Here is a 23,602-nt window from a genome sequence, read left to right on the forward strand (position 1 = left end):
CTTTGCTACCCCCACAACCTCATTCTCCTTCTCCCTCATCATCTTCTTCTCTTTTCTCACAGAGTAAGCATACCATTTCTCTACATTCTCAAGAACACAACACCAAAGTTTGTACCTTTTTTTTTCATTGGATCGTCTTTTATTCTAGCTTTTCAATTTTGTTAAGATCTGTGTGTGAATGAAACTTCTTGCAGCTATGTGTTTGTTGTATGAATAAAATGGACTTTTCATGAGTTTACATGTAGTTTTTTTATGGACCTCATGTATGATCATATGAGTTCCTTTTAAAAGTCAAAAATTAGTCCAATGTGAAGAAGTTGATGTATTTGGCCAGTGGAACGTGTTTCATTGTGAGAGATTTAATTTTGATATCTTAAAGAAAATCCTTTCAAAGCCAATGTTGCGAACTGTGAGTAAACTGTAGTGTGGCCTAAGCAACTGATGGTGTTTATCCTTTCGGAGTTTCTTAAAAATATTGTTTAGAAAAGTTAATAGAGCTTGAAACGTTCATTATACTTTGAGCACATTCTGTAGTTAGATTATGTTCAGTAAACTGGTTTTCTGTGGTCTACTTTTATTGCATGCTTACTAGGGTTGTTTTGTAGTCTTTTTGGTCTGAATGTAAATTGATACAAAAGATTTGTATTCTTGTGATTTGATCTCAGCAAACATGCCTTTGAAATTGGAAGAGACCTACAAGAATCGTTTGCAAACATTCACTCAAAGGTCAAACAAACAACTTCCCATGTATGTGACTGTGAATGAGTGGGCTCAGCATGATCCGAGGTTTAGGTCAACAGTGACGGTGGACGGAATGAGCTACACTTCCCCCAACCTTTTCTCTCAACGAAAGCCTGCTGAGCAGGATGCAGCTAGAATTGCACTCTTAAGCCTGCAAGAACATCGTGAAGATGATGAGCCCCCTGTGGTTCATGAGGTATTCTATAATTTAATTTTTATGTCAAGTTTCAGAATTGATAACTAATTTTAAGCAAAGATAGATTAAGTGTTCATAATACCTCATCTTTTACTACATGTGTTATACAATGGTTTTCCTTGAGTAATTTGTTTGGTGCTATTTGATTCAGGCATTTGAAATTGAATTGTACCATGCATTATGGATATTGTTTTCTGTATTAGCAACTGTTTGTTTTTACACAAAAGATGTTGAATAGTGACAATTTTTTTTATCAAATTACCATATTAAAAAATGAATGTGTTGCTAATGTGGAAACAATTCTACCTTTTTTTTATTTTTGTTTTCCAGAATATCACATTTTCCAAAGCTATCTTGCATGATTATGCTGGTAAACTGAATTTGGAAAAGCCTGAATACAACATTGTTCAACTAGAAGGACCACATCCTCTTCATTTTGTATCATCTGTGAGGTTCAATGGTACACACTACACTGGCACTACTGCCAAAAACAAAAAAACTGCTGAGCAGTTGGCAGCATATCATGCTATAGTGACAATGCTAGGTACTGTATTCTTTACTAACAGTGCTTTATTAAATCATTTTAGCTTTTTTTTCCCTTTTGTTAGTGAATGACTAATTGAATTGAATGTTTATAGCAGATGGTTGTACCTCAGGATTACTTTACGAGACAATGAAGGCAAAATACAGACTTCCTGGTGCAATCAAACCAATTGAACCCCTTGGAATTGGTGCAACCAATTCCATTTCAGCCGCCATGACAAGTAGGGAAAATACCTATGTTTCACTGAGTCATAAGAATAAGGAGGCTGCAGTTGTTGTAGCTGCTCATGGTAATGGACCAAAAATTTCACTTCCTGCGACTTCTCCACAGTCTATGATGTCTAAAAATGTACCATTTGTTGTTGCAGTTCCATCTCAGGTGCCTGAAAATATGTCACCCGTTCAAACCACTGTCGCTGAGATTCCACAACTGAATCTCCTTCCAAGTCAAGAACAGTCTACTGCTACTTCTGGTTCATGGGAACTGTCTACTGGTGATGGTAGTTCAGGTTCAAAAAGGAGGACAAATATCAGGTCCAAGCGTAGCAAGAGGACGCGATTGGAATCAGTTAAGTTTATTCATTTCTCATTTTTTTACAAAATTTCATACTATATTCTCAATGCATTCCTTATGTGTCCTATAATTTTGAAATGAGCCCATGAATAGTAAAAGAGAAGGAGTCATGGTGTCATTTGATTTTGTTCTGGTTCGTGGATGCTTCTCATTATTCTAAATATACCTTAATTCAACCATGCATGTTTAAGATGAGCCATTGTTGGTATTTCTGTGTAAAATAAGTTTGTAAATATATTGGAGTGAGGTGGATATGCTTGCTTTAGTGGCTATATATGTAACTAAAGATATGAAGCTATATATGTATGTAAACTTTAGGTTTAGTTGTAGACTTATTAATTCTTATTAACTGATGAATGCTTTGTTGTTGGAATTTGCAGATTGAGAATAGGCATTTTGTTTTAGCAGAGGCTGAGCATCATGAGCATGATATATAGCTGGGAGGCTTTTACTTTTATATTGAATGCTTTTGGGACATATTTTTAGTTGTTTTGAGATGCTTTTGGACATGTTTTTATATTAAGTTTAATTTGAGATGCTTTGGATTTTGAAATTTCTCTTATGCATTTGAATCATCGGACGACAAATTGTTGTTTTTGGTATTGTTTATTACTTATTTTGATATGGCCAATCTTGTTCTTGTTAACTTTCATTTTGCAAGTTGTTTCTAAGTTATGGCATCCTTGTTGGGTTGTCAAAAGTAATTTTCCCTTATGGTTAGTGTGATGATGGTCATTGATTAATCTTACAATTACTTCACAAATTTATTATAATAATATAATATTTAAAAATTAACGTGTTGATTTAGATTTCATATTCTTAAATCATTATTATTATTTTTTTATCAGCATTCTTAAATCATTATAATTAGTAGTTATATAAAAAAAATAAAAATTTCAGAAAAAACATTATTCTTATTTAGTAATGAAATCAAAAATTGATAAGATATGAAAAAAGTATGAATATAGTACATTTTCTAAGAAAGATATTTTTCAATAAAGTATTCTTAAAATACCTTGTTAAGTTGAATATATGGAATTTATATGTACCAATATTTGAAGCGAAACGAAGTGTAGGATTTTTCTTTATTCCGCCGCTAAAATAGATTGTAATTATCATATCGTATTTAGTTAAGATTTTCATATCTGTAAAATATATATCTTAATTAGCTACATATACTTACATATAACTACCAGCTATTTGTATCTTATTAAGTAATATTCTATTTTTAGGAGAAAATGAATGTATATTTTAGTTCATATATTGTGTAATAAAACATTTTATGTTTTCTTTATAAAAATGAATTAATATATAAAATTTTCTTATCAATCACATTATATAAATATTTTGATTTGGGTTTTGATGCTTCAATTGAGAAAGTAGTACAATATGGTACTGTAAGGTTATTAAAAATAAAAGTTGTATGACTTTACTATTTAATAAAGTTTATAGGTGACTTTTCTATTATTATATTAAGCATATTTCAAAATTATCATAATATTTACACTTCTTTTATGTGGTTTCATAAAACTCAGCATTTTTACGTTAACGTGAATATTATTTTATGTTTGGAATTTTCTCATTTATTTCATATTCTCCTTTCGAATAGTTATGAATTTCTTTAGATAACTCTGAGGCCATGATTCTTGTGAGAAACATTTGCAAAATACCAACAAATAAAATGGGTCGAGTTCTCCTTTAAATTTTTTATATTCAAAAGATTGGGTCACATTAGATCTTTCTCATTAGTAAATCTAAAAAAAATATGACACTTCTATTTATACTCTATCTACTCAAGTCATTTATCTCCCCATCATTCTTATGATAAAGTAAATGTAAATTCATTAATTCTTATGATAAAGTAAATGTAAATTCTTATGTAAATACTCTCCTCTATATAATCAAGTCATTTATCTCTCATTTATTCTTGTGATAAAGTAAATATAAAATCTTATATAAATATTTTAAAGTAAATGTAAATTCTTATATAAACATTCTAAAGTAAATGTAAATTCTTATATAAATATTCTAGGTATGAAGGTTTTCTTTCTCATCAATTATGTATAATCTCTCTCATCCTAAATTTATATATACACTTAATGTAGTTCTTTGACTTCTATCTATTTAGAATTAAAATGCCTGCAAATAATTGCTTTTTTTCAACTTTATATAAAAATAAGATTCAATAATTAAGAAGATCTTCCATTTTTCTAACAAGATCCAAGAGAACTACTACTTTTTGTGTCCTAAAATTAACATTATCACAATTAACATTATCACAAAAGTTCCTCCAAAACTGTAATACAACACTAATAACTACTTAGAATAATCTGTTTAGAAGCTTTATTTCATTTATGCTTAGCTGTAACTCAACCTTATAATTGTTCTTGACAAAGCTATAGACATCTCCACATGTATTAAAAGTGTGCATGCAATTATGAACAAGTCAAACTCTAAAACCTTTTCTAACCAATGATTTATAAATATGGGAAAAACTTGCATTATCATAAGGTATTAAAGTTGGATGGGATAGCCAAATAGTTCATTGCGCGTAGTTAATCATTAATTAACTAGAGTGGTTAATCATAGACTAATTGTTCTTAACTTAGTACATTAGGTTAGTGTAGGAAACTGTGGCATGCTAGACTCAAAAAGTCATTGCCATTTCATATATATTTTTGCATTTTAGCATTAATTAATAATATATAATGTTTCAGTCTATTTGCATTTATATATTTGCAAGTGAGCCTGTCATTAAATCAAGACCAAAGGCTTAAAATTTAAATGAATGCATGTTTGACAAAAGAATGTAATGAATGTTACTTTACGCTTGATAACATTTTTTAATAAGATTGGAACATCTTTAAATGTTCTTTTTAAAAAAAATTTATAAAAAAATACCTTCACGCTTCATTGATTGTTTTTTTTTTAAGATTAGATGGTTTTAGTTGTTCTGTGTTTGACTCAACAGAGTGTCTGTATGTAAATAAATCTGCAGTAAACACCTTCTCTTATACCATAGATACTTGGGTTCCCTTTTCTTTTTTGTTTTTTCAAGTGTAGAAGGACTTGAGATTTTTTTTTTAAAATAAGGCAAAAAGTAGTTTTATAATTTAGAAGAGCTTAGTTGTGTAGTAATTGGTATAGAATAGTTATGTTTAGATGAGGTTGAATGTTAAAGAAGCCTAAATCTAATGTATTTTAGTGATTAGTGATGAGGTTTTCTTGATTCTTGTATAAGAGTTGAAATATTATTAAGTATTCTTTTAATTTATTTATTAAAAGAAATATAATATTTTTTGTGCATGTAAAATTTCATATAATGATGACTTGTTTCTTTGAAGTTTATGTTTTTTTTAATGGCTTTGCATAATAACTAGTTAGCATATTTTGTATGTACTGTTTAGCCAATATTAACATTATTCTAATTCAGGCTTTCAATTTACTTAGTTGTCACATGTGTGCTTCCTCGTAACCTTCTGACCTCAATTTCAATTTCTTTCTTTATTCTTCTTTAGATGTACTTTCTATATTTGTACATGCAGTGTTGACTTTTCTCCCTTTTTAGAATGGACAAAAGCAAAAACAACTAAGTATTAAATTAAGATATTTAGTTAAAATTTAAATTGAATAATATGAGTGTGAAAGGATAATTTCTCCTTGATGGCATATTAGAGAAGTAAATCATTAAAAATAAATTGAAAGAGAAATATAATGGTTAAACTTGTCTACGTGAATTGCGTTGGTGAGCGAGATTTGGAGACATATGAATAATTTTATTTTTAAAGGTGAAATAATTAACCATTCTGAAATTTTTCTCTTTGGCACAATTAAATGTTTGGTATTGAATCACATCAAAGTTGTCTTATGTGGATTTTTCTTTCTCGGATTGGTGTCTAGAACTCCTGGTATGCATTCGATTAAAAACGGTTGAAGGGTTTAGGTTGATTAGATATTTTTTAGTTTCTTTGAGGAGAATTAGCTGTTGTGGTAGCCTTGTGTGTTAAGGAAATTTCTAGTTAGTGTTGTATTAGTGATGGACCACCCCTCCTTAAGTAGGTCACATTTACTTTCTTTTTGCCGATAAAAAAAAATCCATATCTTTAAAAAAAACCCATACATATCCCCTCCTTTATTTGTAATTTCACTACATCCAAAAAGAGTTCAGAATCAAAAGTACATAAATGGAACAAATGCAAAATCTTGATGCCAATGAGTGTTGTTACCTATTGAATAAGTATTTGTAGACAGCAACACAGAATGTTAACATAAAGTATAAAATAAAACAGAACTCCACGTGGTGATGGTGAGTGAAAGGAAACATGTAAGAAGCAACCTGAAGAAGCTCCAGCTTCTTGTTCAAGGAGAGAGTTGGATCTGTGCGAAGGAACCGGCGACCCTTGTGCTACTTTGCAATGTTTTTATCTTCTCTCATTTCAATGCATTAACTTCTGCCAGCTAACAATCCCAATATGAACATCAATTAATCTCACATCATGGAAACTCATAGCATCCTTTAGTATTATACTATTACATTTTGATTTCTTGTTTCCCCATACTTAATATTTCTGTCACACACACACTATTCCCATCTCCATTATTATATAAAATAACATTTGAGTTTAATGTTTGACATCTACAAATAAGCCTCCATCACTATTCCTTCTTGACCAAACAAACCTTCCTTTATCTCTCTAATGGCACTGGCCAAACACCAAAAAATTCCACATAATTCAAACATGAGCACCAAGGTTCCAAACTGTGTTTTCAGTGAGACTGTGGAGACTACCTCCGTCACTGTTCATAGAGTCAATGAGTACCACAAATCGGCTTTAGAAGAGGAAGATGGCTCCCAAACTACGCATGGTCTCAGCAATGATTCAGGTATAACGCATTGTGACAAAGGGTATACTCATAAGGACACAAATTACCAGCTTGATGAAGAAGAATCGCTGATAAATTTCAAAGGGTACAGTAATCTCATGCAAGCTGGTGAATCTTTGCTTAGCTTTCAGCACAACAGGTTGGTCCCTGACAACTGTTATTTGAAAGATAATATTCAGAAAGAGTACTCTGTTTGGGAGAATAATTTGCATCAAAGCCATAACCATTGGAATCAGACTAGTCCAAGAAGCACTAAAGACATGCGCCTAGTGCAGGATTTCAATTGCTTTCAAACTGCTAGTGGCTATAGCTCCATAGTCGATAATGCAAAAGAGAATCAACATGGAGAAGGTTCATCAGGGTGGCTCTACTCAGCACCAACTATCCCTAATCATAGGAGCCTCCACGAGTTAGGAGCACGAGAGGTTGTGCTGCAAAAGCGCCCTTCAATGGTATTCCTTTGTTATATCATACCAAAACCATATTCATCCCTACTAGGATCAGTCTAGTAATAGAAGCCTTAACATGCACCAGCTTTTTAGTTTCAACGTTGCTGTCATTATCGCACATAAAAAACATATTCATAACTAACTATCTATTTAAAAAATGGAGTGATTATGATTCGAAAATTGTTCACCTTAATCCAGTTAAAGATTTGGTGCTGGGTAACTTCTAAATCTGTTTTTGACTGCTTTACTTATTCTGAGTAATGCATTGATCATTGTACTTGTATTTTTTCAATTAAGTGAGTTTTTGTAAAGTTTCTTTTTATAGTTTGTTTTTTAGTATAGTAAGATTTAGGTATACTGAAAGGAGTTCGATGATGGATATTGTTCTGTTGTGTCATATATAAGAGTTGGAAGTCATATATTTGGGTTTGAATTTGCAGGGAGAGAGCATGAAAGCTGCCAAGAAGCAATGCTCAAGTGGGAGCAAAACGCCAAAACATAAGTCAATCCCATCCAAGGATCCTCAAAGTGTGGCCGCCAAGGTTTGCTTCTATCCTAAGTCAATTTATTATGTTATAGATATAAGTACAAAGTTTTGATTGCTAACTAAGCAAAACCAGAATTCAATGTTCATATAGAATGTTTGTCTCGCAGAATCGAAGAGAGAGGATAAGTGAACGATTGAAGATACTACAAGAACTAGTGCCCAACGGTTCCAAGGTGCTTTTCTTTTCTTTCTCTTTCACTTCATTTGTAGCAATACTACAAGAACAGAATGATATTGATGATGAAATTTGCAGGTTGATATGGTTACTATGCTGGAGAAAGCAATTAGCTATGTAAAGTTTCTTCAACTTCAAGTGAAAGTGAGTACTTCAAACACTTTTGATATATAGTTTTTTTATGTGAACAATAACTTCGTTTTGCTCTAAACTATATAATGCTCTGAATTGAAACATAATGGTAACATCTTTGTTCTCTCATTGTTAATGGTGCAGGTGTTGGCAACTGATGAATTTTGGCCTGCGCAAGGTGGAAAACCTCCTGATATTTCTCAAGTAAAGGAAGTCATCGATGTCATTCGTTCATCACAAAGAGAGAGAAGTTTAAACTAATGTCACAAGAATTCAAGCACAGAATTTCAGAACAAGAAAATCCTTGCTCTGAGAGTTTTTAGCTTGGCATTCTACAAATTCAGATTTCTAAACCAATATCTTGCAGTGTGTGCCAGTGCCTCTATCTTTCCCTAGAATTTAATTAGCAAAATAATGAAAATATCTATATCTCTACAGTGTATTAGTTACAATGAAGTGTTGTACAACTAGATCTAGAGTATTTTCCTTCTTTATTAACGATTATGCATACTATATTAGCTTACGTTCTGCATGCATATTTATTAGCATTCAAGAGGACATCAATCACGTGAATTTGTCTCAATACCAATTGCTGCCAAGAACAATGCAATAAAATCATAAACTGAACTTTGACTTTTCTCTGAATTTGACAATATCAGAATGAACTGTTAGCCTGCTACCTAAGATTATCATAAATTGTTCATCTGTGAAAAAATATGAACCATAACTAATATGATGATTTGGGACTAGATAATAGTTTTTCACGGTGTTGCAAATTAATCAGTTTCAAAACTTTTTGTTTAATTACTGAACCCATCTGAGTTTTCCGTTAGATTTGTCATCGTCTCTTATACAGATAAATAGTGTAGTTTGTAGATATAGCAATGAAAAGTAAAAATAAAATAAGAAGCCGCGTTCCTTGGTCTGATATCAAACATGTGGCATTCAGCTTCGGCCATTGATATTGGGACCACCTCATGTTATCATCTTCTCCATAATTTCAGGCTTTCTATATATAAAGCAGAAACCTTTAATGCTTCATAAAGAAACTAGATTTCATCTTCATTGAATCATTACATTATTACTCGGAAAAGTCACAATGAGAAAGCCAAGAAAATTAAGTGACATGCAGTAGTAACTACATTCTTCTTATTTTTTTTTATTATTATTAAAAATTATTCTCCAAAGTGTTGGAACCAAGAAAACGATTGTCTTTCTTTTTGGTGGTCGGTCGGTCTGCTCTTCTCTCCCTTCGAATTAACTTGTACCTGTGTGGATGTCAGGGTCTAACTAATATTGATCCACGTCGATACACAATTGTTGTCGTGCCTGCAGCTCTCTGATTCTTCTAGTCATTCTTCTTCATACGCGCGTTTGTCCGGTCGGCAGGGTACCTGCGATTACACTCTGACGCTGAAGTCAGTGCTAGTGTTTAGTTAAGTTTATCTGATATTATAAAAACGTACATTTCCCCTTTCAGAAGTTCCTTTTGTAGGTTGACTTGGGTCTTGGCTCGTGTGGGCCAAGTAACTGATTGCTAAAGACATGCTTAGTGGTATTTGGATCGTGTATGGTGGTTTCCTGATATTAAGGAAGTGCTTCACGAAGTGTTTTTTACTCATTCAACGGTAGTTATAACTGCTTATTTGTCACATAGTATCGTGTCTATTTATTTATTTAATGTGCAACCTTCGGTCGTTCGGGGCCGACCGGTACAAAACTCTTTGCATTTCTCTCACTTCTCTACTCCTCATCTCCATGAATTCCGGATTTGGATAGTACCTACAAAATGCACTCTGACGTTTAAGTAAGATCTTCGTGTTCGACACTCAGTGCAATTAGTACGGGATGATGACGTAACTTTTGAAATTTGTGTTTATTTATATAATTACTATGGATTCTTTGTTATTGGACCTTATTAAGGATTTAATTCATTATTAAGAATATACTACTTAATGTTTGATCTTTAATTAGTCTTATTAACCTTCTGGTTGGGTGTAATGGTCTCAGTCGGTCTTGATCGGATACTTAGTTTCAAATCGGTCGTACAGATCCGATTGGTAAAAAACATCACTCTAAAAAGTATTATTATGAAAATACCATACCTTATATTTCAACAAATATATATATTTTTCAGATAAAATTTTTTTACAGAATAAAATTGTATTAAAAAAATAAAAGCGATGGAGAGACGAACAAAAACTCATGTAAATTAAAAAAAAAAAACCTATATTCTAGCAAACCAAACTTATTTATAAAAAAGTCGAATGCAATCATCAAGTGTCCTCAAACTAAACACATTTTATTTTAGAATCCATCCCAAACTTGTAAGTCTATCAACATATATAGTGATGTTAGGGCATGACAGAGATTGGTGTATCAGACACACTTGTAAGTTGTAACAAATTTTCCTAACATCATCACCCTTCATAACTACTTTCCAAATGTCATCTTCTTCTCCACAAAAATAATTGTTAGTTATGTGTTTTCATATATTCCCATTTGGCATTCCATTTTGTCTATTTTTTAATGTCAAAAAAATATATTTATTCATCATAGTGTATTCATAAAATTCACTTATCTCTACTTAAAAATATTATTAAATTAATATGAGTAAATATAGTCTTATAATTAAGCTAATAATATACTTTTGAAGATTCATTATATATACACATGGTTAGGTTTAAGTATTACTTATATTCTTCATTTTAATTATATATTTAAGTTATGAAAGATTTCTAAAATATATAATAGTATTTTGTTCTTATATGTCAAAAATTTAAACATGTAAATTGTAATAATGTGATTATGTCATAACATAAAAAGGTGATGAATTTCTTGATAAAAATGAAGGGTTCTAATTCCTTCAGATAATCTCAAAATTCAATAATTTAGAACACAAGTGATCATGAAACTCTATCACTAATTAAAGAATCACAATCATGATAATCCTTCTAAAAGAAAAGTTTACCCACATAGAAAAAAAAAAAAACTCCAGAAGCATGAAATGAGTGATGTTAATTAGAGAAGCTTAAGTTTGAAGAGTTCAATCTACCTAGTCTAAAGAAGATTAGAGCCTCGTGATTAGATAAGGAGAGATTCAATGCATTGGTTTTTGGAACTATTTTGCCAAACTTCATATCTTCTGAATCTGAATATTTTTGGAGTTAGATTTAACTCTAAAACCTTATTTGTAAACAATAATTGTTTCTTACCTATATATTATAACTGAACACAGTGTAGAGTTTTTATTTTACAGTGCTTTCACACTTTTGATTAATATTATTAGCGATAACCTGTGCTTTTAAGAACCCAACCTTCCGCAAATTTAAAGAAATTGAAAATAAAAAATATATATAAAAAATAAAAAGGACATTTAAGGTTAAACTTTCCACACTTTGTAACAATAATTTGGAAAAAATATAATACATAATTGCTTTGATATAATCAATTCTGTACAAAGATAATAATAAAATAATTACGTTGAAATCACAATATTTAACTCTACACTGTGTTCAGTTATAATTTAATACAGAATTGATTATATTATAATAAACAACTTCTGATAATTATATTTTTAAATAATTAAATGAATTAATTTTAATGATAAAACATTAAAAAAATATATAAAAAAGTTATAGACTCTACATCAACTAAAAAAATTAAGACAGTATAAATTTCAATTTATAAATTGATTTTATAAAATTAAATTAAAATTTACGTTTTAATTTAATATGAGAATATTAATTTTATAAAATTGAGTTATAATAGATTAATGAAGAAGTAGATGTCATTTGCTGAATATGTTTAAGTATATCACGTCTTCGAAGATACGAAACTAGACAAAGGGGGAAAGGGGCAACTTAAGTTGGACAACTACGGTTTTGTCCAGTCATTTTTTTCCCTAAAATTATTATTTTCAATTTTTATAATTTTAAAATTTTCCAGTTTTGGAATGCCAAGGACTGCAGAGTTCAATAATTGAGCAAATAAACAAGTAGATTAACCACAGTTGACCCCAACATTAGAATAACATACTAATAATTAATTAATTAACTTAATCAATCACCAAAAGTTTTGTAAGGAGAATATGAAGAAATTGGCAAGTGTATTCTTCAAATTTTAAATAATATTTGCATGTGTAGTGCCAAATCTGAACTTGACTTGAAGAACGGCAAAGAAAAAGTGGTAATTAAGTTATAATTTATTTGTTATGTGAAAAGATAAATCAGAACTGAATTATGATTAATGAGCATGTCATATTTTTCAGAGACATAGCTCTCTTTCTATGATGTAATGCGGTGGTTCACAAATAGATTTCCAAATTCATAGTTTGGTAAACATCATTATTCTGTCACAAATTTTAAAGCTTGAAATTTAAAATAACAAAATTAACTATTCAAATTCACAGCAACGTGGGGTGATAATAAATAAAGTGTAAAAGCATAACAATTGGTGTTAAATGTGCAACAATAATTTATTATATATAATTTTATATAATTTTCATGGGACATCTCACATATACACGTGGCCCATTTACCGGGATGGCACGATAATCGAGGAGGAAGCAATTTGAGAGTTGGGTGGCACGTGTGGCTTTACGTTCCTTTCAATGATTGATGAGGAAAAAGATAGCGTCATAATTTCAGACAATAGGGTTTTAGCTTATTTGGAATGTCATCTTTCATATCTTATCTCAATATTACTAATTAATGTCAAAACCATCAAAGATTAATCAAAACAAATTTCTCATGGAACACCTTCACTGCTTTATTGCTAATAGAGAGACCAACAATACATAGTGAAAAGCTTCAAAACCAACTATGACTAATTAATCCTTATACTAATCTTATTATTGTCTATTTGAATGTGGTAATTCATCTTTTTAATATTTGTTTTTCTGACTAGTACTAGGTTAAAATTCGGATAAGTTTTTTTATAGTCTTTTTCTTTTGAGTTTTAGTGATTTAGTCTTTAGAGAATGTGAAGACTTTTTCCTACGATGATACTCCGATAAATATCGATGATCAATTCATAAGAACAATATTATTTTTTAGATTTGAGTTTTCAACAGTAATATTGTTTAGTAGAAACGAAAATATGTCTCAAATTTGTTTTGGTACACCAATACCGTCCACATTATTTAGAAGTCGAAATAAAAAATAATTTATATATTATTTCTTCACTTAGTCAAACGGTATCATATATAAACGTGATTATGATGTTTTATATACGTGTCTATATAAGTTTGATAAATATAGAAATTTTTATCCTAAAATTTTTAATTGAGAAGTATTTTAATGGAAGTGTATTAAGACATAGGTAGTTTGGGATATTAAGTAATTTATGATTAATGAGTTCAAATAGCCGCTAGATTTATTATTATTAAATCTAATAGTTAAAACTATAGAGTTACAATTTTCTATTCTAGGTGTTATTAATTTATTTTTATGAACCTAAATTGGCTAAGAAAAGTGTTATTGGCCTCATTCATACGCAACAATTAGTGGATAATAGCTCCATTTATGGATGCAAATGCAAACACCATTGGCTACTGTTCCTGTCTTATCTTCACCATGATGGACACTGATCCAGCTTCACACCTAATAATTGGTTTCCATTTATAAAAGCTTCACCATTTTCTTTTTGCCTTTAAAAGCTTCGAAAGTTCTGATTACGATGTAATCACTGAACCCAAATGTTTAATTCATTTTCATATTAAATTTGTTATTATGTTATAAATATAAAATATAAACTTTTAGTTTATAACTTTCAAACTGATATAAACTAGTTTATTGGACTAAACGAGTTTGATAAAATAGTTCATAAACTAGTTGATTGTAAAATGACATAAAATGATTAATTATATAAATGAATTTTGGATATTTGTTGAATATATTATTACATAATTATAATTTTATATTTTTTAAAAAAAATTATTTTTTTATTAAATTTTTTAGTATTTCTATTTGCTTCTTAAAGTCCCAACTCTAGCATGTCCATTTAAGATGCCCTAATAATTTAATTAATTAAAAAAAATTGAGTGTTTGATCAAAATTATAATTTAAATATATAAAAAAACTAAAATAATTAAACAAAAACACTAAAAAATTGTAAAAAAAAAACATCCTTTCAGAGAAAGGAAAAAAAATTAGTTTTAAAAAAAGGAAAAAAAAAAGACAAGAAATCCATATGACGTGATATGCGCATTCGATGTGTTGGCCTCAAAATATGACGTGTCTCTTTTCTGATCGTTTATTTGCATCACTTCACATCGCACCAACATAAAGACAAATTTAAAATGAGAGCACTTTCAGGCTCCAAATTCTTCCGTTAAACCTTCTACTAATCATTATCATCATCACAAATCTAAATACAATATTCAATTTGCTTAATGTATATTTAAAAGAATTATTTATATAATAAATTACCTTCAATTTTAAATCATTCATAAGCAACTCTGGCAGAAATTAAAAACTTATTTAAACACGTTAAATTCGTAAATTATTTCTATATTTAAAAATCGTCATTTTTAAGATATATATATATTATTTAAATAATTTTAAATGTATTTAAATATAATTTAAAAATTCTTTTAACCTTTATTGTTTAAACTCACAGCAGATTAAAATATTATGTCTAGATTAAAAATAATAATTTTTAAATAATGACTAAAAAGTAATATTTATTCAATTATGGAGATCAAATAAATAAATTAACATCAAAATAAAAGTATTACCGTTGCATTTTTAAGTGTTTAAAGGTAACATGCAACATTTCCAAATATATAATTTTAACTAAAATATAAAGATACAACTTCATACTATTTCTCCAAACTCATATTTTATATGTTAAAAATATATATAAAATAAAACAAAACAAAAATAATATTAATATATATATATATCACACTATACAAAATTATTAAATAATTAATTTAAATAAAAATATAATTAATCACTATATTACTTCAATAACATCTTACATTATTTCAAAGACACTACTATTGTTTGAAGAATATATTTTTAATTAAAAGAATCAACATTGAGTCTCTCTTTCTTGCTATACCAAATAAACTATCTCAAATTATTGATTTTTCGTCCCATGACCAAACACTTGTCACTTTAGTAATAAAAGTTCAATAATAAATAATTAAAACTTCAATTCGCAAATTGAGTGAGTAACTTATTATTTAACCAATCAATTGAACACTTAACTGATTATGTTTTATACTTAACCGTGCAAGAATCACGAAAATAACATTTAAACAATATATCCAAAACATAAAAAGAAAAACAAATTTAAATAGTTTGATACACAACTACAATATGGAAACAAGCTTTTTGTGCCACTTATTTTGAATTTGTCCTATCAACACTCAAACTATAAAAAATATATAAAAATACTCAATTGAAATCCAACCATTCATAGTCAAAATTCAATGGGTAAATTGTTCAAATTTAGTAAACCACGGTTAAAAAACTCAAATTTTAGAAATTCTTAATTTTTCTTTCATGTTACTTATCTGCGAAGCAATAATAATTAAAGAAAAAAGAGACAAAACCCCAAAACACTCACTTGTATAATAAAAAAGAAAAATAGACACAAAGTTTGAAAATATAAACTTTTTTCCAACTAATTTTTGATTGGCTATAAATGATCGTAACTTCATCGTCTCGTTGGAATCTAGTTGAAAAAAATGACCAAAATAAATTTAAAAAGACTAGAGTAAATATGAAGAAAGTTAAGAGATTTTTTTTATAAAAATAATACTTTTTGTAAATGAATATCTAAACCATTAAAGTTATGGTTTATGTTTTCAAGATATAACTACAGTTTTTAATATTATCACATCCATAGTTATATAGATTATTCACAGAGCATTATAAAAAGATATTAATTTTCATATGAATTTTAATATATATATATATATATATATATATGAGATGGGAGTAGTAGGATAAAAAGAAAAGAAAATTATTGTAAAGAAAGTAAATAAAAAAATGAAGAGTTTAAAAAAGGAAAGAAAAATTATAGAAAATAAATACAAATATCATTAAATTCAATATAAACTAATTACAATAAAAATATCACTTTCAAAATTTGAATTAATTAAAATAAATATTTAACAGCTCTCTAAGAATACGCAGGGGTGCATAGGTGAAAAAGACCATTAAAGAAGTACATAACAATATAAAGAAAGAGAAAAAGAAAGTCACCGACACAATAAAAGCCTCACAAATAATGGAATAATAATCTAGAGCAGAGAATCGCAATTTTCGGAAACCTGCAACTTAGGTACATCATGACATGATCTGGAAAATAATTACTCAAAAACTATGGCGATTGCTACTATTTTCTTCTTTCTCTTTTGTTCTGCTTTTAGTTCAAGTACACGAATTTTGAAGAAATAGTACTGAATTTTTTTGTCAAAAACAAATCACTCTTAATCAGCCCCTTAAAAAGACTTCAATTGTTTAATTAAAAACCCAAGAAAAGGGAGAAAAAAATAAAAAAGAAATGGTTACCTTGTGGAAAAATGACTTGAAGGTGAAGGAAGGAACATTAATATTGAAATGTTCTTGCTTTTGTAAATACAAAACTTGTATTCTAAGAACACTCTCACTCACCCATTGCATGTGGAAAAAGTGCATAGAAATACAGAGTTTCCATCCTCCAATTAGGTGTCTCTTTCCGTACCTTAAGCATATTTTTAAGGTGACATTCATGATTTTCATGTTTCACACTAATGTTCTCTATTCACCCACACTAGTAACAATGCTCCCTAAATATAAATTTTTAGTGTATATATTATCGGAATATCTAACAGATACACATATTTATATTTATAGAACAATTTTAAACGTAAGATCTAAAAGTGTAACTTGATCAAGTACCTTAATAATAATCCATATCCAATAATCAAGAATCAGCCTAGACCCATATACACTAAAGTTTATATAGAAGATCCAACTTCTGAAAGTCAAAGAAAACATCAATAAAAGAAGAAGAAAATTAATTGTTTTTAAAGCGATATGGTTTAACAAATAAAGTTTTATTTGTTTTAGAATGAAGAAAAAAAGAAATTGGACAACGGTATGATTTATAATTTCCCCACTTGAATATTCATTTTTGTTATGTACTGAATATTCATTTGTTTGAAATTGAACAAAGCTACCACTGTGGAGAACGGTATAAAAGAATATATTCTATGTCCTTTTATGTTATTACACATATTCTGCTCCTCATAAATAATCCTATCCTATCCTTTTCCAATTTTCAATCACACCCAAATCAATTTTCCCTTCAAAATATTAAAAACCAATTTAAAACATGTGGAAGGGATATTTTTGCCATTTTCAAGTATGCACAAATCTAAAAAATAATAATGTACCCTAACCAAGGCCCACAAAAAATAGTCTAACACGTCCATTGAAGACTAGACCAACATAAGAACAGAGCCTAAACAACAATATAAGAATAATAAGTAATATAATAATAATAATAAAAATATTTCTATATATACATGTTCTTATTTATTATACTTGTTGATATAATACGGTATTTTTAACTAAATTGTGATTTATTATATCACTTTATTAATGTAGGTGAATAAGTTGATCGGTTAAGGTTTCTTGTTCAAATTAGTTAATAACATTGAAACTTCAATCTATTTTCAAAGGATATAATCCTGTTGTTAAAATAAACCCATGAAATAATAGTTAATGGTGTAATTATATAATATAATATAAATAAAAAACAAATAATAAATATACGGAAGTTTTTCTAATGTTTTACCAAACTACCAAACCAACACCTCTCTCTCTCTGTATGTTACAAATAACTGTTGCTTAACGCCTCTCCCAGGAGCCTCCACACCAAAACCACACACTTTGCGTTTCTCACTCTCTTCCCTTCAAACCAAACAGATATTTTCTCTCTTTCTCTCTCTACTTTTTCTCGCTACCACCTTAATGGAGAGTCCCCATTCCCTCTCTCCCTCATCATCCTCCTCTTATTCCTCCGACGGTGTCACTTTCGACACGGAGGAGCCACGGACGCCGCTCGCCGTACGCCGCGCGTTGCACCTCATCAACTCCGGCGAGCCCCATCTCTGCCTCCAGGCCGCTCGTGACATCCGCCGACTCACCAAGACGTCCCAGCGCTGTCGACGCCAACTGTCTCAGGCTGTCGGTCCACTCGTTTCTATGCTCCGAGTCGACTCGCCCGAGTCACACGAATCCGCTCTTCTCGCCTTGCTCAACCTCGCCGTCAAAGACGAAAAGTACCGTACTACCCTTCCTTTATTTCCCTTTCCCCCCTTTCTAATCTCCCCACAATTAAAAACAGTGCAAAATTCTGACTAATTGTGTTTTTTTTTTATGAAAAATTAAGGAAACCCTTAAATACTTGACTAATTAGCTTTTTTTTTTCTCTGGTGTGATTAATTTATTTGTAGTGGGTTTAATTTTTTTCTTTAATTTATACGGTTTTATGATCAATTCTATGTTGGTTGTTGTTTGACGCACTTTTTTTTTATTCTGGAAATTTGCGCTTTATGAAACATATGCGATACCTTGAAGCCATCGAGTTGGGATTCCATATAAAATTTGGAATTAAATATTGTCAATTGGGATTTGATGTATTTCATAATCATAACAATAGTATAGTATTGTATAGCATATACGGTGATTCTGATTCTGCCTGCTCTTTATTCTGTGTACTAGTTTCCTTTTCTTTATTTATATTTTTTTGAGCGGGATAGTTGAGTTTTCGTTTTTATAGTACCTAGATGTTTGTTAGAAAAGATGATGATGATGGGTGATTCATGGTATACCTCACTTTTCTCTTGGGAGGAGGGAGGGGTAGTTAGTTTCCATCTTTGATAGAAAATAAGCAAAAACCACTTTATCATGCCTTGAAATGCAAGAGTTACATATTTCTTTTTGGTTGATTGGACTCTACACAATATTTTGTTTCTTGAAATTAGAAAATAAACCATCAAATTGGTATTTACCTTTTATTATTATTCTTATTGATTATTATTATTATTATAATAATTATATAATTATTAATTAATTAATTATAATAATGTTGTTAGTATTTATTTTGCGTGTTGTGGTGAGAGGTGTGTTATCTTGCGAATTCTAGAATATCGAGTACGTTGCTTTGTGAATGATAATTGCTTTTGATGGCTGAAATGCATGCATGCTAATGCTATATCACACAAGAAAGAATTGGATGCTTTTTGTTGTTGAAACTTATCCGATTGCGAGGTGGATTTCCTTTGTTTCACATGGTGCTCTTTCTTTTTTACTTTTGTTTCTTTTCCTTTTTCGATCATGTCTTATTGCGGAAGTGGTCTTTATATCATTTAGTGCTCGTTGCTTAGAGTCAAATTTCACCTTCTAGCTAAAGGAACAGTTTTAATTCCTTTATTTTGCTTTCGCTTCTAGTTGGAAACTAAATATTTGCATAAAGGGTTAAAATATTAGAGAACGGTGTGCTTACTCCGATTATGGTCATCTACATGAATAATTATGCCATATTTGTTTATCATATACGGAAAATGATTAAATTACCAAACGGGTTAAAAGGGAAAGCTATTCAACATGCATTAATCACTTTTAGAATATAGAAATGGGAGAATTCTATTTTCTTTGTTATCTTATTTTTCTTCAATGCTTTTAAATTAGTGATTTAACAACTGTGTGCTTAATTTTCATAGAGATGGTTCAGATCTCTGCATTGAACGTGATGTTCAAATGACTTTTTGCCTACTCCTCTCCTCATTGCTTTTGTCTAGTGAGGTTGAAAATGGGAAGGTAAAAGAGGGACCAAAGGATGGGGTAGAAGGTTTTTATTTTTACCCATTGTTGCTTGGATAGAGGGTAAAAAATCACTTTCATGCTCCAGGAGTGACCAAAATTTGTGGGGTGGAGCGTAATCGAGTTGCACTCCTTTTTCAACCTACCTCTATTTTTGCTATACCAAACAATTGTGAAGTGATTTTCATTCCAAATTCCTACTTTCGCATCTTCCACCTATACAAAACAAGCACACCTAAAATTTCTTGTTTTGGCTCATGTTTTATTACACGATTATTGTCAATCTAGATCCTTTTGAGAAGAGAAACCGGTACTTCTTTTGTGTTTATCTTTATCCATTCCCTCCCTCCCTTTCTCTCTTGTTTCTTTCTCTTTTCTGGGACATTTAGGTAGGTGTTTTGAGCCAGCATCATGAACAAGTATGTGCATAGCAAGAAGTAAATGACCTAATATCTAACCACCACAAGAGGGTTCAACAAAGGGAATCAGATCTTATTCTACTCTTGCTTACATTAGTAGTTTTATTGTTTCCACATTGTACCATGACATCATTCATTAGTCTTCTGCATCTAAGACAAGATTGGGTATGTTCCAGGCTGTGATTGAATATAATGCATTAACTTAAGAGTGAACTCCAATTACTAAAATATATCAGGATTTCAATTTCTTTTGTCTGGCAGATCTGATGTTACATTATATAGCTGGATGAAGTTATAGCAGTTCATCGTGAACTAAACATTGGCTTGTTTTCTGTACCCTGTGCATTTTATTTTGTTGCGTTACCATTATACAAGTATTAGATGCTTAAACTTGTTGCTAGATAATTTTTTTAGTCATAATTCAATCGTATTCATTACTTCAATTGGAATTGCAGGAACAAAATCAGTATTGTGGAGGCTGGTGCATTAGAACCGATAGTTAGTTTCCTCAAGTCTCAAAATCTAAATCTGCAGGAGTCTGCAACTGCATCATTGCTCACACTATCTGCCTCTTCTACCAACAAACCAATTATCAGTTCTTGTGGTGCCATTCCTCTTCTTGTAGATATCCTTAGAGACGGAAGCCCTCAAGCTAAAGCTGATGCAGTAATGGCTCTCTCTAATTTATCAACACACCCTACTAATCTCAGAACCATTCTTGAGACAAACCCAATCCCTTCCGTGGTTGATCTTCTTAAAAAATGTAAAAAGTCCTCAAAAACAGCTGAAAAATGCTGCGCTTTGATAGAATCCTTGGTGGACTATGATGAGGGCAGAACTGCCTTGACATCTGAGGAAGGCGGGGTTCTGGCAGTTGTGGAAGTTCTTGAAAGTGGCACTCTTCAAAGTAGGGAGCATGCTGTTGGAGCACTGTTGACAATGTGCCAAAGCGATCGATGTAAATACCGGGAACCAATTCTAAGAGAAGGTGTCATTCCAGGACTTCTTGAGCTTACTGTTCAAGGGACACCCAAGTCTCAGTCAAAAGCACGCACCCTTTTGCAGTTACTGCGAGAGTCTCCTTATCCGAGATCTGAAATTCAACCTGACTCTCTGGAGAATATAGTATGCAACATCATATCACAGATTGATGGGGATGATCAATCTGGTAAAGCAAAGAAGATGCTGGCTGAGATGGTTCAAGTAAGCATGGAACAAAGTCTGAGGCATTTACAACAAAGGGCTCTCGTGTGCACCCCAAGTGATCTTCCTATAGCTGGCTGTGCTTCTGAGGTTTCTTCAAAATGATAGTTGCCGCTGCCCAACTCTGCCTTTTTTCAGTTCTTTTCTTCTTTTATTTTTTGTCTCTGCACTTGGGGTTTGTGAGGTAAATTTCCTGAGTAGAAAACAAAAAAAAAAGAAGGAATAATACATAGTGAAGTATGATGCCAGTCCAGGCCATTGTGGAGGTATCGAGTGACTGGTGATTATCAATAAACTAAGTTGTCAGTGGTAAAGAGCATGATTTTGTAGTTGATTTGTAAAGAAACTGCTGTATAAAATTTTGTTGTTCTCCACTTATGCAATGACATATATGTTGCTTGTACTTGTCTTCATTACTATCATGCAATTTTATCTTAATAAATTAAATTTAATATTTAAATTAATTTTGATTTTATATATTTTTAAAATAGAACAGTTTGAATTTTAAAATTTAAAATGAAACAACGTATATGACAATGGATCTCACTTAAATGAAAAACCTTAAATTAAAAGTATGTTAGAGGCTGAGTGGGTTGGAATCTGCAAGTTAATATTAGAAAAACCAAGAGAATTTATTTGAAGACATATTTAAGGATGTTTTTTGGAAATAGAAAATGAAGATAAAATGTTGCATAAAAGTGTGAAAATGGGCCGGCGGAGAAACCGACCAAGTGATGAAATGTCCCCCATTATAGTTTGGCTACTTTCTTCGCACATACTTCAAATGCGAGTGCGACACGACTGCAAAACTTTAGTCAAAATTTTAATAATAAACCCTAAAGTTCATACCCTTTTCATTTACCAAAACACTGTTAAGATGGATTTATTTCTTCAAAGCAATCATTATTTCTGTTACACTCTTTTAAAATACCATCTTATACCAAATATAATATAATAATAATATTTTTATAAATAAAATACAAATTTATGAAATTTTTAAATTTGGAAACCTCGATAATTATAAATCCTATAGCAAAAGTCTAGTTAAGCAATTGTTCTAGGAACATGCAAATGTCCTCAACGTAGTGGATGATTAGGCTTTCTACAGAGGGCCAAAATATTTTCTTTGATACTGTCTCTTCTTTCACCTTCTTGTCTTTAATAGCACCTAGGTATCTAAGTTCCTTTCTGACTTAGCCCCTTTCTTTCTTAAAAACAAACATTTTTTATACATTAATCTTTTAGTAATTTAAGTTGCATTCGTCAAACAAAAAATATTTATAAATTACAAAGTGATGATATCACTACAAATATTAATTATGACAAGTTTTTTATTTTATTTATAATAACCTCTGGTAAGAGAGGCACGTATCAAGTTTCTTTCAAGCCCTAATATTTTATTTTAATATTTAGTAATTAATCTTGTGAGATTTTTCAAATTTAATTCATTAATTTGTGAATTGATTTTATTGTATTTTAATTGTCTAGAAATGGTTTGAAGACAAGATTATACATAATATGAAATTAATTAATTTTTAAATATAATTTCTATTTTATAAAATAGTTTTTTCATAATTAATTAATTTTCAATTTTAACTAGTATTTGTTCTTACTAAATTTAATCAAGAGTATGAATTGTATATCCCAATTAATTTAGTTTTTTGTTATTTCATTACTTAAATTTTAAACTTACTCTTTATTTTCCATTCTCTTTCTATCAATTAAAACACCTTCATTATTCATTTTCCATTTTCCATCCTATTTTCTACCAAACACCTCTAATTTATATTATATTTTTTATTTATTTTGGTTTTACTAACTAATTTCCATTTAAATTTTGCTGTAACTATGGCTTAAAGAGAAGAAAAAATGACAATTGAATAAAAATGCAGAAAAAGGGAAAACTAAGGA

General features: G+C 30.2%; 3 protein-coding genes across 3 annotated transcripts; all 3 read left to right on the plus strand.

Moving 5' to 3' along the window:
• Positions 1 to 2,587, plus strand: LOC137816252 (uncharacterized). Its single transcript, XM_090296953.1, is given in 8 exon segments — positions 1 to 63; positions 666 to 800; positions 803 to 937; positions 1,089 to 1,145; positions 1,268 to 1,481; positions 1,576 to 1,770; positions 1,849 to 2,048; positions 2,435 to 2,587. Coding segments are annotated over 7 exon segments (897 nt in total). The 5' UTR covers positions 1 to 63; positions 666 to 761; the 3' UTR covers positions 2,492 to 2,587.
• A 4,120-nt stretch (positions 2,588 to 6,707) lies between these two features.
• Positions 6,708 to 8,886, plus strand: RSL1 (RHD SIX-LIKE 1). Its single transcript, XM_068619331.2, has 5 exons — positions 6,708 to 7,390; positions 7,828 to 7,929; positions 8,042 to 8,107; positions 8,188 to 8,253; positions 8,386 to 8,886. Exons 1-5 carry the CDS (start codon positions 6,752 to 6,754, stop codon positions 8,500 to 8,502), a joined length of 990 nt encoding a protein of 329 aa, XP_068475432.1. The 5' UTR covers positions 6,708 to 6,751; the 3' UTR covers positions 8,503 to 8,886.
• A 9,149-nt stretch (positions 8,887 to 18,035) lies between these two features.
• LOC137814971 (ARM repeat superfamily protein) lies at positions 18,036 to 22,094 on the plus strand. Its single transcript, XM_068617950.2, has 2 exons — positions 18,036 to 18,526; positions 20,944 to 22,094. The coding sequence occupies exons 1-2, from the start codon at positions 18,216 to 18,218 to the stop codon at positions 21,794 to 21,796; spliced, it is 1,164 nt and encodes a 387-aa protein (XP_068474051.2). The 5' UTR covers positions 18,036 to 18,215; the 3' UTR covers positions 21,797 to 22,094.
• Positions 22,095 to 23,602: the final 1,508 nt, after the last annotated feature.

Source organism: Phaseolus vulgaris, chromosome 1, assembly GCF_051622355.1.
Source record: "Phaseolus vulgaris cultivar YP4 chromosome 1, ASM5162235v1, whole genome shotgun sequence".
In the NCBI taxonomy this organism is placed as follows: domain Eukaryota; kingdom Viridiplantae; phylum Streptophyta; class Magnoliopsida; order Fabales; family Fabaceae; genus Phaseolus; species Phaseolus vulgaris.